The 18073-nt window shown below is 44.7% G+C and overlaps 1 protein-coding gene across 4 annotated transcripts in view; it reads left to right on the forward strand.

Moving 5' to 3' along the window:
* LOC135526551 (protocadherin-19-like) overlaps nucleotides 1-16999 on the forward strand; it is a 95169-nt gene extending 78170 nt beyond the window's left edge. For all 4 annotated transcript variants that reach the window (XM_064955033.1, XM_064955034.1, XM_064955035.1 and 1 more), the window contains exon 5: nucleotides 14055-16999. In XM_064955033.1, coding sequence (XP_064811105.1) covers nucleotides 14055-14644 — 590 coding nt within the window. In that variant the 3' untranslated portion in view covers nucleotides 14645-16999. The remainder of the gene's footprint in view (nucleotides 1-14054) is intronic.
* The last annotated feature ends 1074 nt before the right edge of the window (nucleotides 17000-18073 follow it).

The raw sequence follows: 18073 nt of genomic DNA on the forward strand, positions 1-18073 counted from the left end.
CCCGCCAGCTGTGCCAGAACACCTATAAAACATGCATAATTAAGTATTTTCGTGGATTTCAGGTTCCACAGGTTGAGAAGAAGTAAACCAAACCTCTTTTCTCTGTCTCGGCCTCACTGATTAGTGTCTGAGTCCCCTTGGTTGTCCCCTATGATGATCACGGTATTGAAATGAAATCCAGCCATTTTGAACAGGGTATAATTTGAGGTTGAGGGAGGGACTTCCCCTTGGTACAGAATGACTGCAGCCAAAGCCTACCTGTTGACCAGCCAAGGTCCAGATGATCAGCTATTGATGAAAGATTAAAGGGAGGGAGGGGATCAGTAAACAGCCTGTGGACTCCTGTAGCCTTCCTCACCTCTCCAACCATGCCAGAAGGCCTGTGGCCACTACTGATAAACTAGGAGCCTGCTGATGCTGACGACTCTACTTCCACCACACACACACACACACTGCCCAGACCATCATGTGCACATGCCTCCTCTCCAGCCACTCTGAGTTTACGCAACCTCAATTCCTCCATGAGGTCCAAGAGAAAAATAAGAGAACAACAACCCCAAGTGCATTCTGGGTATGCCAATCGAATAGCTTTCCCTTAGTATGTGGGTTATTTTTTTCTATCCCATAAAGGAAGGAATTCCATTCAATCACTTCATTCTCCTTGGTGAGCCAATTATCATTTTTCGGCCCTTCCTCCTCTTCCACCCCTTTAAAAAGGAGGATAAAAAGTAATGGGAGAGGTTAGCCGTTAAATTTAATGGCAGACAGGAAAGCTTCAAAATGGCTTTTTTTAATGATGCGCTGGCTTGTTCTCATGCATTCTCTATTAAAACTCAGGGCTACACATAAACAGCAGAGAGAGAGACCGACCGGCCACCGCCAAACCCCAGACAATGAACTGCTCCGGACACACGAGCCGCCATATATACATTAGGGGTCTCAAGCCCCTTAGTTTTCACCAGGCCATATTAATAATACACATTACTATACTGGGAATATTGTACTTCCTTGATTGCATCCCAAATGGCACCCTATTACCTATATAGTTCACTACTTTTGACCCATAGGGCTCTGGTCAAAAGTAGTGCACTATGTCTGGATTAGAGTGCGATTTGGGACGTGCACCTTCTCCCAGGTCGGCTCTCATTAGCATCACAAAGAGATCAAAAACAACCTAATAAGTCCAGTTACCATGGACGCTGATATCATTCGGCACTCACAGTAGATGTCTTATTTAATATCCCGACACACGAGGAGTTCCTTCTGACGTGGGTGTCCTTGAGGACATGTCTGGGCCCTCCCGTCCCCACCTCCACGAACAACCTACAAACCTTGTTGTGTGTGTGATCCATCCCTACATGGGGTATTCCAGCTGGCATAGGGGGTGACACGGGGCCAAGCTGAGTTCTTGCTCCCTTGCCACAGATATGGCATTTAATGTCAATGACTATGTTTTCAAGTAGGGTTGCAAAGGGTGGGAAACTTTCCGGTAAATGTCCAAAGCACGCAACAGGCTGACTAATACAAGGGTTAAAGATTGGTGGCCTCCCGGGCAAATTTGAGACTTTTTGAGCCTGACAAAAAGCCATCCTCAACAAGAGTCTGATGAGTCTGATGTTCAAGAGGTGGACATTGAGGAGGTCCAGGGAGAAGACATGGAAGAAGGAGAGGATGACAAACAAAGCTTTAGTTTCTAGACTATCGTTTTACAGATGTATGTTGAAAAGGTTTTTGGGAGATGCGATGGATCATTGGGATCATTAAATATTCCCTTTCTTTTGTTGTTCAATGAAATCATCCCATGTAAAGAGTCAACAAATTTACTTAAAATTAAATTCATAACTAAATAGTTTTTTTTAAATTTCTATTGGAAGGATTTAATAATTTGCAATAATGTATATTTATGATAAGGTCAAGTGTTTCTGTCTCCATATTATTATTATTTTTTTTATTGTTATTTATACAGGTTGTTCTCCATTAATATAACATCTCTTTTCCAAGAGAGACCCGGTCAAAATGATATGATGTGGTAAATATATCCAATGCAAAAAACATTTACATTTAAATGGCATTAATATTAATTAGCAAATATTTCTGTTAATTCCCATATATTCCCGTTAATTCCAACAGAAAGTTTCCACCTCTGAATATTCCCCAAAATGTGCAACCCTATTTACAAGCACACTAATAATTTGATTTTAATCTGATTATGGCAGTAGGCAGATTATGCAATAGTCATGTAAACACTTTACTCTGTTCATCTTAAATCGGTGTAAGGTTAAAATCAAAGGAAGCATACGCCAATGAAACATCTACTTTTCTAAGCAATCTTTCAAATGATTAGGACATGTAAACAGTTTAATAGGCGTTCCAGCGGGGTATCTGATCTGTCCATGTGCTAGCACCGGTAGTGCCAGCCTCTCTCTTAGGCGCAAGCGAAGTGAGTTTGGAAAAACGGAAAGTATGCACCTTAGAAATAGTTTTCACATACCAACTTATATGTCTGAACTCAGAATCAAATAGGCTTCCCAGAAATAGCATGGTTGCTGTGGTGGAACATTTATTTTGATTGATTTGAGTGTAAACAGGATTATTAGGGAAATCGTTATTCTGCAAAGCATGTAAATGTTTTAAACAAACAAATATTAATAGGAAGATTCACAAAATTATTGTGTGCAGGTAACTGTACCCAAGTACCCCCCCCCCCCCCTTACGCCATAGTCAGGTTCCATTTAACTGTACCCAGTTACCATAGTAACTGTACCCTTATGCCATAATTTCCTCAAATCAAAACATCTCCCTTCCTTTCCTCCTTTTTTTCATTTTCACTCACTCTCTGTCTGTCTGTCTGTACTGCTGACAACCCCCTCTCCACTGTAGTGGTTAGAAGAATGTTAGAGACCCCCTTCTCCACTGTAGTGGCTAGAAGAATGTTAGAGACCCCCTCTCCACTGTAGTGGCTAGAAGAATGTTAGAGACCCCCTCTCCACTGTAGTGGCTAGAGAAATGTTAGAGACCGCCTCTCCACTGTAGTGGCTAGAGAAATGTTATAGACCCCCTCTCCACTGTAGTGGCTAGAGAAATGTTAGAGACCCCCTCTCCACTGTAGTGGCTAGAGAAATGTTATAGACCCCCTCTCCACTGTAGTGGCTAGAAGAATGTTAGAGACCCCCTCTCCACTGTAGTGGCTAGAAGAATGTTAGAGACCCCCTCTCCACTGTAGTGGCTAGAGAAATGTTAGAGACCGCCTCTCCACTGTAGTGGCTAGAGAAATGTTATAGACCCCCTCTCCACTGTAGTGGCTAGAGAAATGTTAGAGACCGCCTCTCCACTGTAGTGGCTAGAGAAATGTTATAGACCCCCTCTCCACTGTAGTGGCTAGAGAAATGTTAGAGACCCCCTCTCCACTGTAGTGGCTAGAGAAATGTTAGAGACCCCCTCTCCACTGTAGTGGCTAGAAGAATGTTAGAGACCCCCTCTCCACTGTAGTGGCTAGAAGAATGTTAGAGACCCCCTCTCCACTGTAGTGGCTAGAGAATTGTTAGAGACCGCCTCTCCACTGTAGTGGCTAGAGAAATGTTATAGACCCCCTCTCCACTGTAGTGGCTAGAGAAATGGTAGAGACCCTCTCTCCACTGTGGTGGCAGTGGCTAGAGAAATGGCAGAGACACCCTCTCCACTGTGGTGGCAGTGGCTAGAGAAATGGTAGAGACTCCCTCTCCACTGTGGTGGCAGTGGCTAGGGAAATGGCAGAGACACCCTCTCCACTGTGGTGGCAGTGGCTAGAGAAATGGTAGAGACTCCCTCTCCACTGTAGTGGCTAGAGAAATGGTAGAGACTCCCTCTCCGCTGTAGTGGCTAGAGAAATGGTAGAGACTCCCTCTCCACTGTGGTGGCAGTGGCTAGAGAAATGGTAGAGACTCCCTCTCCACTGTAGTGGCAGTGGCTAGAGAAATGGTAGAGACTCCCTCTCCGCTGTAGTGGCTAGAGAAATGGTAGAGACTCCCTCTCCACTGTGGTGGCAGTGGCTAGATAAATGGTAGAGACTCCCTCTCCTCTGTAGTGGCTAGAGAAATGGTAGAGACTCCCTCTCCACTGTGGTGGCTAGAGAAATGGTAGAGACTCCCTCTCCGCTGTAGTGGCTAGAGCAATGGTAGAGACTCCCTCTCTGCTGTAGTGGCTAGAGAAATGGTAGAGACCCCTCTATGCTGTGGTGGCAGTGGCTAGAGAAATGTTTGAGACCCCTCTATGCTGTGGTGGCAGTGGCTAGAGAAATGGTAGAGACCCCCCTCTCTACTGTAGTGGCTAGAGAAATGGTAGAGACCCCTCTATGCTGTAGTGGCAGTGACAAGAGAAATGGTAGAGACCGCCCTCTACACTGTAGTGGCTAGAGAAATGTTAGAGACCCCCTCTCCACTGTAGTTGCTAGAGAAATGTTAGAGACCCCCTCTCCACTGTAGAAAATAGAGAAATATTAGAGACCCCTCTCTGCTGTAGTGGCTAGAGAAATGGTAGAGACTCCCTCTCCACTGTAGTGGCTAGAGAAATGGTAGAGACTCCCTCTCCACTGTAGTGGCTACAGAAATGGTAGAGACCCCTCTCCGCTGTAGTGGCTAGAGAAATGGTAGAGACTCCCTCTCCACTGTAGTGGCTACGTAAATGGTAGAGACCCCTCTCCACTGTGGTGGCAGTGGCTAGAGAAATGGTAGAGACCCCCTCTCCACTGTAGTGGCTAGAGAAATGGTAGAGACTCCCTCTCCACTGTAGTGGCTACAGAAATGGTAGAGACCCCTCTCCACTGTGGTGGCAGTGGCTAGAGAAATGGTAGAGACCCCCTCTCCACTGTAGTGGCTAGAGAAATGGTAGAGACCCCCCTCTCCACTGTAGTGGCTAGAGAAATGGTAGAGACCCCCCTCTCCACTGTAGTGGCTAGAGAAATGGTAGAGACCCCTCCATGCTGTAGTGGCAGTGACTGGAGAAATGGTAGAGACCCCTCTATGCTGTAGTGGCAGTGACTGGAGAAATGCTAGAAAATACTGAGTGGTGTTGCCATGGGCTCAGTGCTATTATGTGCCATCACAGCGAGGCCCCTCTCAGCTATGAATAATGGAGACCCTCGGATAGAAACAGCAGTTCTCCAGACACCAAACAAAAAGGGCCTTTTGTGACTGGAGAAAATCACAACAAGCCCCTGTGCAACATTAGTCTCAATGTGTCTGTATGTAATACTAAGGTGTGGGGGATGGCAGGGACTGCTGCTGCCGTTGCCGCGGCGACAATGGTAATAGTTTCTTATTCCTTCTGTTTTCCTCTCATAAAAATTTCCCAGGACTTTACCTTGGCTAGGGGTTGGTCCATTGAACCGGTGCTGTGAAAGTTAGGTTGACCCGTGCCAGGCAGAGCTGGCTGACTAGGTCTCTCTCTTATCAAGCTTCTCTACTGGACCGCTAGCCTCTCCCCAGGGGGCCATTCCTGCTTAGCAGTGTTTTCTGCATGCACAGCCAAATCAGCCCAGCACACTCGGCAGCCCCCCACGTTGTCCTACTTCCATAGATTGTTCAAGTGAGCAGGAAAAAAGGGATATGGAAAGATATGGAGACAATGTAAGAAATAATAACAGGAGAAAGAGAGAGAGAGATACAGGAAGGGAGTGCGTGAGAGAGAGAGAGAGAGAGAGAGAGAGAGAGAGAGAGATAGAATGCTCATGTGTCTTTCTGCTGAGAGATAAAACGGAATATAAAACACATAGTCCCGGCTGACACAGAGTGAACATGACTGAATGAGATGGCACATTACATTAATTATGTAAGGGGCCTCTGTTCAAGCAGTGCCGAGTCTCGCTGGGAAGAGACGGAGATGGGATGAGTCCTAAATTGAGCCCTACTCCCTGTTTAGTGCACAATGTTTGACCAGGGCCCATAGGCAGAGCCATAGAGCTCTTGGTCAAAAGTAGTGCATTTTATATGGAAAAGGGTGCCATTTGGGATGAAGCCAAGGATTCTGGAGATGTTAGTGTATTCTATGCCTCGGTGTGCTGGGCCCAGCTGTTTAGAGAAAGACACATTGATTTGTTGAGCTCAGGCTGCCGGATGTCCAGGTGGGTTCATAGTCTGAAGGGTACTGAGCTATTGTGTTGGGTTTCCTGAGCAAATAAAACACCACACAATAAAATACAAAATTTAAGGGTTGCTTTATGGTAGCACTAGGGTGAGAGTGGAGTTGATATGTGTAAAGTGCATTGACCTGAGGTATATTGGAATATGTTGTCTGTCAATGCCCAATCGCACATCCATTCCCCTCAACATTATTTGGTCATGTGTTAGATTGTGCTATAGGGCATGAACGTGTATTGCAGTACTGAAATCATCTCAATAAAATAGTAGTGTTAAGTAGCATGTGCAGCACGTTACACATCGACATTGTCCTTTGTTACAATAGTATTCCTGAAAATACTATTCTAATATATTCCAACTCTGGTTCTACAAACTCCACAAATAGACTCATTTGAAAGCTGTCCAATAAGTGTCTCCCCGGAGATGAGTAAGAAAACCTCAGGACCTCAGCTTTTCCTGTTCTTTTCTCACAGATCATTTCATCCTGCCTACACATCCGATCGGTTAACATCCTCCTGCCTCACCCTACTCTTCCCTCTCCATCCCTCAACCCCAAAAGCCCAGCTCTTCCTTGTCTCCCCACCACAGATGTCATTTACTGTCTGCGTTTGTCCCTCCTCGCTCCCTCTCTCAGACTCAAGGGTTTTTGCTAAAGCAAATTAGCTCGCTAGCTAGGTCAAGCATAAACACAGCAGAAATGCGCCATTTGATACAGTGTATTTAAAGATGTCCTTCCTTCCGCTGCCGATGCCATTATTGAGAGGACATTTATGTTCTGGGGGTGCGTGCCACTGTTGTTGTGGCCCTGCAGTGAGCCAGGTTAATCTGAGGGTCTGCCATTAGGAGGCCAACTTTAGTGGGTGAGCACCACTACAATGGCTTCTTCTGCATCTAATGAGGCGTTCACCCATGATGCTCTACAGTTAAGGCTCTGATAGGTTGGCCTGACCTGGCTATGTGTGTGTGGAGTCCTCCACTACCCTCTTAGCCCGGTTTGTCCTGGTTCAGCCCAGCTCAACTCATCTTAGCTTAACTCTCCATGCATGTACGCCTGTTTAAGATCCAGTCGAGATGGGCTGTTGTCGAACCAGAGCCCCGGGCTGCTCACGCAGTGTATTAACCCCCCTCATCGCATGAATTATTAAAAGTCGCCTACATCACACCAGATCAGTCATGATCACTTTGAAACTTGCCCCTCTGAGTGTCCCCTACCTCCTTCTATCTCCATATTCCATATTCCCAGTAAAGGCTGAGCCCCCGGAACCAGCGATGGCATTTTTTATATATCTCCTACACTCTTAGAAAAAAAGGTTCTAAAATGGTTCTTCGGCTGTCCCCATAGGAGAACCCTTTTTGGTTCCAGGCAGAACTATTTTGTGTTCCATGTAAAACATGGAACCCAATAGGATTCTACCTGGAAGCAAAAGGTTTCTCCAAAGGGTTCTCCTATGGGGACAGCCGAATAACCATTTTAGAACCTTTTTTTCTAAGAGTGTAGGAGATATAACCATCAATGGCAACTAGAGGTCACAGAAGCCTGTACAAAAATGCCATCGCTGGCTCCGGGGGTATATATAAAACACTGTATGATAGGGTGTGGAAATGTGCCTCCCAGCAAATTAGAATTAGTCGCCAGACAGGGCGCGTGGAAAAACCGTCCCACCAGCCCACCGCACGTATGTCATCATGACAACGAGCTCGTGCTCGTTACCACTATATCAAGCAGTCCATTGGCTCGCCGCTTCTGCCTTTGAACAAAACAGTGCAGTAGGCAGTGATGACAAAGTGATTTATAAAAACAGCAAATGCTTTTGCTTTTTTTCTCCCTCTCTTTTCTCTTCTCCCCATCGCAGTTACACAGCTGTTAAACAGATGCTGTTTGTACCAATTTAGAAGCCACTGCATTGTTTGTCAACACCGGTTTGGAGATTCATTCTTTAAAACAGGGGGAACCTGTGATGGAATGCACACGCGCCGGGGGTTGATGGAGCAGCAGAATGAAAAGGGAGGGGGAAAATGGAGAGGAGAGAAGGCAGGGGATGGTTAGAGGAAAAATGCTCCTCTGGAATTTGGCATGATTTACCGTGTGGCTTTCAAAATAATTAATGAAAATACTACTTGTAAAAGAAATAGGCAACGGCCGTGGTGGTGGTTGTTGGTGTTGACCGGAGATATAAGTTAACCTGTCAGTTTGCGTTAGTCACCGACAAGCCTCACCTGGGGGCCTTCACGGAAGAGACTGGCCTGTCAGACACACTTACCCGTCCGCTCTGCAGACTAGGTAGCAAATCACTTCCTTGATAAATTGACTGGTACTAATGCTCCAAAATGGAACCAGCTAGGGCTGCATGAAACCCCGCTCTCATGGTTCCCAATCCGTACGACAGTCTTAACATGGCTTCCCAGCGACTCTAATTTCCTCCATAATTAATAATCTGACTGATGGAAAAGAGGATGAAAGGGAGAGGAAGTCTGGAGGGGTCAGATACAGATAACAAAAAAGGAGAGATTTTTGGGAAGAAGGGCAGATTTATTAAAAGCGATGTGCTGTATGTGAGACAAGAGAGAAGACAAGAGACGAGGAGAGGAAGGAGGAGAGAGGAAGGAGGGAAAACAGAGCATGGGGAGGAGAGATGGACTCATGGATGGGAGGAGGAGGAGTACGGAGTAGAGGGAACCAGATGCTGTAGGGAGTAGGAGGCAGTGGAAGGAGAGGAATGAGTGGAGGGATAGGCCTCGGCTTCTGTGACGGTGCTGGGAGAATGATGGGCTTGTGCGGCGCGGTAAGGGTGTCCCTCCACTGTTTGTAAAAACAAGACCATCATACTCCATCTTGCGCTCCTGCAAGAGCCAGGGCTCGCGGCTGATTAATGGCACCGGCCGACTGAATTGGCTGGCTGGGTTGACAGCAGCGCTTGGACTCCCTGGTGGGTAGTAGTGGGGGAGGCTGCCTCACTGGCAGGCCCCGCTCAAGCCCAGTGATAGAATGGAAAATAGAGTTAGCCCTAGCACTAGCTAAAGCAGACCAGATAGCGATACCGCTAGCTAAAGCAGACAAACCTGTAAAGGCCCTGACCCACTGTGTCTAGGTAAGCCACGACCAAGTTAATCAGGGTTGTGCTGATTGGGGTACCATTTTCTTCCGTTATTGTGCCTAATGAACACAACCCAGGTTTTCAGCACAGTCCAGGGTTGCCTGAGAATTCAAATTCAGCTCCATCACCAACCAACCACACAGACACTCCACTAGTTCCCTGTTTCTGAAATTCCTCTCTCTAATTTGTCTGCTGAGGGAGCTTCTGCATTAGCGGTTGAGCATTGAGAGGCTGCGGCAACAATTTAGATGTAATCTTGATAATTTAGTGTTTGGCTGGTAGAATGGAAAATTAATATGGAGAGCAATTAGAAAACAGCAATTCCACTGTCACAGATAGGGACTGGCACTTCGAGTGCAGGAACACTTAGGCTTGGTTTGTGGTGCATGAGGAGTAATGTCAGACAGACAGACACAGAGACAGAGACAGACAGAGACAGACAGAGACAGACAGACCACCACCAGCCTTGTCCTTAAAGGGGTCAGCGGGTGGATAACTGCTCTGTTGATTTCATTCTCATTTCATACCAGTCAGCCACAACCAGCACCACTCATGCAGCGATGTGAAAGAGAGAAAACACAATGGCAACCTTGGTGGTTTGCTCTTTCGCTCTCTCAGAGACTATTACTTTGTCCTCTCGCAAAGATAATCTTCAAATGCATTGTTTCAGCAATTGGACACAGACAGCAATATCAACGATGGCATGGGGGTGAAACAACAACCACAGACTGACAGTAGAAAGTAAAGCTTTTTGAGGGCGAAATAAATGAAAAGTTGAAAATATCCCCAAATTACGAGTTTGCCAGAGTAGCGTCTGATGAATGATTTGGACATTATATCGTCTGATGATTTCCTTTATTTTGGGTCAGCATAAAGTGTTGCCACGGTATTATTGGGTTATTGTAATCATTATAAATTGCTCTAATCATTGCTAAATAAAGTGGTCTTACCCATAGGGAGACTATTAGTATATCCAATTATCTTGAAGCATATATCCTCATCCACCTTTTTCTAATACTACTTTTTATAGAATCTTACTGCTCTAAATTCCTTTTAGGGCTCATCGTTCAGCAAACCCAAACTGACTGAATGGTGTCATACAGAAGATCTCACAGCCCTATGGCCGCAATTAAGCCCTCCAATAGAAACAGAGTGTGCGTAGTCTCCAGAATCTGGGTTTGCATCAAGTCACCACTGGCTTTCTAGTTAGGACATTACTCTGCCTTCCTCCCCCTCATGTTGTAGGATTACATCACTGTTTTCAACCTGGAGGATCTCTTGTTTAACTTTTTGGAGGGAAAACAGTGTTTGTTTCTCAAGTGAGACCACATTACCCTGCCAAACAGGACGTGTTTAGGGGGTAGAGTCTTTTCTCCATGTGATAAAAATACTTCCCTTATGTCTTCACTGTTAGGATATTTCATCCTTAGCCGTTCACCGATTCAGATGATTCTCTCACTTTTGCTACATTAGCCACAAACAAATAGCCCCTCCAGGTGTGCGACTAGGGAGGATCGTTAAATCCGACTAGCAACGGTAAACTGAGGGATGGCTGTGCAAGGCTCATAGAGCCACCCGCTGACTTCCTATCTGTCGAGACCTAAGGTTGTAACTCCTTCCCGTGAATGAGGGTGGGGACAGGAAGTGAGGCGATTGAATGAGCGAGGCTACTAGTGCATGAATACAGCCAAGGATGCTGGAGTGAGGGGGAACAGGTGGGCCCTCTTCTTCATGCTGATGTAAACTGATGTTATTCCAGGTAAAACACAGACGATATCTACCAGGAAATTACGGCTTTTGAATTTGACGTGGCAATATTTATTAATCGCCAACACCGGTCGACGTGTGCATAAGGACATACATATTTAAAGTGCTCCCCAAAGCCTTTGATACTTTTTGGAACTCCCAATTCGGAATTAAAAGCACAACATTTCCGATTTGTCAGCAGTGGTGAGGGACTTGGATCCTTGTGATTTTGTTATTTTCCCCTTCTCTCCATTTAACTCAATTTCTATTTCAAATCTGGAATGACTGAAAAACACAGGCGAGCTTCCGGCTCCCGACGGAGTGCCCTCAGTAATTAATAGGTATTAAATCCTAGTTAGGAAATGTTCCTACTGATATAGAACCGCTCTGTACTTTAAGTCTTTTTCCCGTAACTGATTAGCAAGCTTATTTTCCTGATGACTTTCAATAGGCATTCACAGCAGGAGGGTGCCTCCTTCTTGGTCTTCCTCTTGGCTTGTGGTGTTTCAGACCTCAGCAGAGCTATAAAGAGCTTTTAATTGCTTTGTTTGTGAGCATTAGATTTAGCTTCTTTCGATTTTTCCCAGTAAGAGATTGGGCTTTGTCAGGGGTTGACCGATGGCCCATCGCTCTCCTTTCTTTTTCTTTCTTTTCAATGTTGTTCTGTCATCTTCTAGGGGACCTTTGACAACGACATCTGCTTGTGTGGTGAGCCTCTAAGCAGAGGCAGGATGTGAATGTTCTGTTGATGGCGCTCAGGCTTTCAGAACGATGTCAGTTACAACAGAACCGCTCTCTCTCCGGAGACCCCTCTAAAGGAAGAGGGTGAGAAAAGGGGTTTATTCACTGCTGTTGCATGGACGGCTCTGTATAAAGCGTAGTGTTTGATTATGTCTTCTTTGTGTCCTGAGACCATTCAGTCAGGCTGCGGGAAAACAAGTTTCAAATCTATCAATCCAAGTCCCCTGGAAAAGAAGGAAGAGCCTCATAAGAGAGCAGAAGTTTTGAAGGGGAGATTGGGATTGTGCAATATGCCAGGTATTCTATAACCAGTCTCTTGATGCCAGGTGTTCTATAACCAGTCTCTTGATGCCAGGTGTTCTATAACCAGTCTCTTGATGCCAGGTGTTCTATAACCAGTCTCTTGATGCCAGGTGTTCTATAACCAGTCTCTTGATGCCAGGTGTTCTATAACCAGTCTCTGCCACTAGCAGTATGGATAATGGTAAAACTCAACCCCTTGTTGCCATGGTGATGACATTGACTATTGGTGATGAAAATCCCCTTTCAAGATGTGGACTTGAGTGTGTTCACAGGTCCTGGTAATTACAGACAACCACCAGTCGATCCAGAGCTTTATTTTCTATTCTTTTTTAATTTCACAATTTTCCCCTGTACACATCGAAGTGTGTGGGCGGGAGCGGGTATGGATGTGCGTATGAAAGAGAGAAAGGGGGTGAGGGAGGGTGTGGCCAGAGTACGCAGACACAGTCAATTTGTGTCAAGGTACACCAACCTACACACACACACAGCAAAGCTCAAGGTAATCCTTTAGCACAGCTCTCCCATGAAACATTCATGATGGAATTGACGTTGGTCACCCATGGTCCTGGCTACCCACTTGGCCTCTTGAGCTCTAGTGTCCCTGGTCATGAACGACCACATAATCCTATACTGAGATCAGCCATAGCATGGTTCAAATGGCCCACTAACCCAGCCAGTCATTCAGTCATGTCAGTCTCATCAGATCACAGTTTATGAGGGAGACAGCTTCGGCAGCCTTGTCCCTGGAAGGCAATCTTTAAATATAGATTGGCACACCCAAAGCAGAGGTGCCCCTCAGAGTGCAGAAAAGAGGGGAAGAAAACAGATAATTAGTGATTTTAATTAGGTGATCTGTCAAGCTGCGAGTGCCAGATCTAAACGTGTGGTGTGCTGAGGGTCGATGGCAATTCCTTCCCACAATCCCTTCCTGTCACCTTGGGCCTCTCTTGTGGGAGGAGGGGCCCTTGCCCCTAGGAGGCGAGAACCAATCGGGAGGATGAATGGTTAAGGTAAATGACTGTCTATTTGGCCTGTAACATGGTAGCTACGGTATACTGTAGATATTATTCATGTTATATTCAGTCTTTTTTCACAAATGCGACATCCTTTGATTCTCATGACAACACTTGCCCTTGACATGTGTTTAATATGTCTGTATAAAGCCATTATTTGCCTGCTTTCTGAGTGGGTGTGATTTGGTGAGAGGCTAACACTCTTCGATGGTATTCGTAAACACGAGGGCATCTTGAATGTGCCCTTGTTAGGTTATCAGTGCAGATGGCCAATAATCAAATATGTATGGATTCAAAGCCCTCAGCATCAAGTACTCACTCGACTGGCCTATGGAGAAAAATCCTAAATACAGTTCTTACTTAGATAACAAAGGCAGAGAAGAGGACGACAGCTCTTCAGTTCCTGACAAAGAGTGCTTGGCTCTTTTTGTTGTTGTTCTAATGATACAAACATCGCCCTGAAAGCCCTTCCCTCCAACACAAAGGATATGTAGTAATACAGACTTTTTGTCAGCATTAAAACATCATTAGATATTTATAACTCAGCGGCAGATGACAGACTGAGCTAGATGAACTAGGCAGCGATATGGCAACGCAGCTGGTGTCTCTTAGTGGTAATATTTAAACCCTGGCTTTCATCAAGTGTTACTACAGAAAACCCAATTATGCATGAGCTGGAAATGGACTTTGATTTAACAATGCGTCCTTTAATTGACGCATTAGAAGTGCCTCAAACTTGCAGATCTCTATTCGTCTGGAAGTAACAGCAAGTCTTGTAGTCTTGTGTAAACGGCAAGAACACCAGACATGAGAGAAATTACCCACAGAAAATATGAACTGGGGATGTTTGGGTTCCAACAAACTTTGCTTAATTTTTAAAAGACTCTGACATGAAGTTAAATAAAATGAAAGGACCTGAAAGAATGCATGGTGAAATCCATGAAAGCAAAGTGTCAATGAGTCCTGGCAAATCGGCCAGTTCAACAGACGAATCTAACCATTCCCTTTTATTTCACCCTCCCCCTTCTTCCCTCTCTCTGCAGACCCCAGTGAAGGCTTCCACTGCCAGGAAGAGTGCCGTATCCTGGGCCATTCGGACCGCTGCTGGATGCCCCGTGTGCCTGGTCCGGCCCGCGGCAAGTCGCCTGAGCATGGCCACCCACGTAACAACGTCATCGCCCTGTCTATTGAGGCCACCACCGTAGATGTGCCCCACTACGAGGACTGTGGCACCGGCACCATCAAAAGGACTTTTGCCACCTTCGGCAAGGATGGCCCAGAAGACCCCGAGCGGGGTGAGCTAAAGGGCATCAAGCGGACAATGATGGAGTCTCAGGTGTGCAGCCCCAAGGCCAACGGCGGCGCCGTGCGCGAGGCGGGCAACGGGCGCGAAGCAGCCAGTCCCATCACCTCCCCTGTGCACCTGAAGAGCCCGCTGGCCAAGGTGCCATCCGGCTACAACACGCTCAGGTGCCGTGGCGCCGAGCGCATTGCCAACCACAGCATGCTGCGGCAGCCCGAGGGGAAGGACAGCGAGCCGGCTGTCCGGGAGATCAACACTCTCCTCCACGACGGCAGCCATCTTGAGAAGGAGTCTCCCAGCAGCAAGCGCCTGAAGGACATTGTGCTCTAACGGGCCTCAGGGGAGCCTACTCACACACACACACACACACACACACACACACACACACACACACACACACACACACACACACACACACACACACACACACACACACACAGTGTAAACAAACACAAATACATACATACATACATACATACATACATACATATATATATATATATATGTATATATATATATATATATACATACATATACATATACATACATACATACATACGTACATACATACATACATATATATATATACGCACACATACTCCGCCATAGCAGTGTGTACGCAGGTGAAAGTCAAGCCGATGAAAGAAAGAAAGAGAGAGAGAGAGAAAGACACAACTTGAGCGTAGTATACAGTACTAAGGACAAAGCCCAGATGTGAAATATTACTGGAAAATGCTGAGCTTCATGTTGTGTTCCTCCAGACAAGTGAAGGCCGTGGATGTGGCTTTGTTGTAGTCACAGTACTTTTCTTGTTTGGTTTTCCGTTCGTTTTCTGCAGCCAGTGGACAGGCAGGTTGCTGTTGACTGTGTGACTTGCCCCTTCGGCCGGATTCTGCCTCTCCCCTGTTCAGATTTAGGACCTGACACCTATGGTGACGGATAAAAAAAGTACAGAACTTTGCCTTTTGACTGTTTTTGCATAACTAACTGAGATTGCCTTCTTTGGTTTTGTCTCGGCTGCCAAATTGACTCCTCGTTTCCTTTGTAAAGCTCCCCACAGTGCAACAGACGGAGACAGACAGACATGCACATGATTCTTCTTCTGTGAACCATTGCCTCTATGTGCATCTTGAACAGTGGTCAGTAGTGAAGACGGAGGAGGGAAGGAACACATTCCCAGTCTCATTTTCTTCTCGGTCTGATAAGAGAATCCGTATTCTCTGTATACACCCCCCCCCCCCCCCCCCCCCCACTGGAGGACATCCCAGTGTCACCAGACTGTGAGGTCTGCACAGTATTTATGGTTTATCACTGATGGAGCTTAATGAACTCTTGCTATCTGCCCAGGCACTCCCAACACTGGGAAGTGGGACAGACTTTCGACTGAGCTATGAGGAAGATAAAAAAATACTTATTGCTTTTGAAATCTCCTGTGCCCATTCTTGATTGTAGCCAGTGGAGCACAATTAGAACTTTGTGCTCTGGTCTTGTACTTTTTCTGACTTTTGACTATGGGGCTAGGATAGAAGGGATCGTCACTCACGTCTTGCTATGTGAAACTCTGTATAGGGTTTACTATTATCATTTTTAATAACCTGTTGTTATGTGACAATCCCTTTAATGTTTTGTTTCAAGAGTTTAAAAAAAAAAAAAAAATAAACATTGGTGTTCAACTGAAGCTACAGTAGCGTTGTTTCACAAACAAAAACAAAAAAACATATGCCAAAATATATTTTATAAATAATTTAAAAATGTATAATGAGAATATTTAAATCCGTGTAGTTATTTTATCAGTAAGTTATACTTGAAATTAACTGGCTTTTGTTTATTTGGCATTTTTTAATGATTATGATTATTTTTCAAAATGAACTTGGTTTTTTGTTTTTGTTTACTGTGTTACCCTGGCAACTGTTGACTTGCAGTCTACCTTGTTGTAAAGAGTTTCTTATTGGTCAGTTCTTGTGCCATCAAGTTTCTGTGTGGACAAATAGAAAATGTAAAAATACAAAAAATATTGCAATTTCAGCACCAATAGTAGTGTGTCAGTTCAATGAGCTTAGAGTGAGATAGCAAAATAAACCAAAAAAGAAGCAAACAAAACCGTAAAGATTGCTTAATCTTAATATTTAAGTAAGAAGAAGATGGTTAATTAAGCTAGTTTTTTAAGCTAGTGAGATAATTCCACCTATTTCTGTGTGTTTGTTTTTGGACTAAGGTTTCCTGTTGGTTCCTCACCTCAGAACTGGCCTTAGTGATATGAACCAGAGAATAGGCCCTGTCAACACTTCAAGTAACAGACTAAAGGTGAAGGTATGCAGACAAGCTTTGCTCAACTGCTGTGCCATCATGTATCATCTCCTTTGAATTGAGTCTGAAAATATATTTAAGAACAGCAAGACAAACCTTTCAGTCATGACCAAACAGATTTGGTGGAATCGTATGTTTAAAGGAAATTAAGTTCTTCAAAGAACCATCTTGCAAATCAGCAATGCGGTTTTCAGTTGCTTTACAGTTAAACTATGTACAACATGGAAAATTGTAAATGAAAAAGGACAAAATTACATACAATGAAATAGATCTTGTAGCTGAATGTTTTTGCTTGTCTCACCCATGGCTTTTGGCAACATGAACATCGGAATAATCACTGAATGTATACAGCAGCTTATTATTAAACTATTAAATGTTCTCCACTTTGTTTCCTTGTTTTCCTGAGTGTATGAGAGAGGAAGTCATCTTCGATAACATACTCCTTGATATGACCATCAAATACCTCATAATGAAATAAATGCACGTTGAAACGATGAGAGAGGAGAGAAAGAGAGAGGAGAGTGTGCATTGTTGTAAATTAATGAGCATGACCACGACCCAGCATATTGCAATTATCCATTTTTAAATTATCTTTTGTCTTGCCATAATTCATTCAAATCTATAATGTGATCTGAATATCGTCTGGAAGGCTTCCTTGAAAATGGCATGACGGTGCATAGAGTGATGACTATTAAATCTATCATGATAAAATGGAAATGAACAGTTTCTGTTCAGGCTCGCTCACAAGGCGCAATTAGGATTCCAGGCAGGTGCTGATGCTGCTCTCTCATTATAAGTGCTCTGTGACATCATTTTTAAATCTCCCGATTGACTAATTTGAGCAAATAAATGAGGAAGGGCCACCAGTATCAGGTGATGGACGGTAACTACACATCAAGCTGGCTAAGCAAGGAAGTCTTTAGGGACTGCTCCAGCCAAAGTGTCCATTTCTAATGTCTGAGACCTTTTCATTTGCAGGAGTGGGTGATACATACCATTTTAGAGGCATTGAACATTCCCTAGCTCTTCTTTAGATATCATGAAACAGATTTTGATGCCTGTGAAGCCTTGCATTGCCATTCCTTTTACATTAGGGGAGTGAGTAATGCACCTTTACAGCCAGGAATGTGTCATTTTGGCAGTATTTTCTCTTTATGAACCATATTGATTAGCTGCCTTGATGCACTAAAGCTATGAAATCATTTTAACATGCATTTTGTTACGTTCCCCAGTAAGAAAACCAAAATGTGTCTCTCAAACAAAGGGGAACTAACAAAGATTCACTGAAAACAACCAAAATGAAACAGTTGGGGTTTTAGGAGGGGTTCTGAAAAACACTCATGGGGGTGTCCACTGAAAATTGACCAGCATCAAGAACTGGCATGTATAGACACCCACCATGAGTGTCCACTAAATTTCCCCAAGAAGAGGCAAACACAATTAAAACCTACA

Source organism: Oncorhynchus masou, chromosome 32 (assembly GCF_036934945.1).
Source record: "Oncorhynchus masou masou isolate Uvic2021 chromosome 32, UVic_Omas_1.1, whole genome shotgun sequence".
NCBI lineage: Eukaryota > Metazoa > Chordata > Actinopteri > Salmoniformes > Salmonidae > Oncorhynchus > Oncorhynchus masou.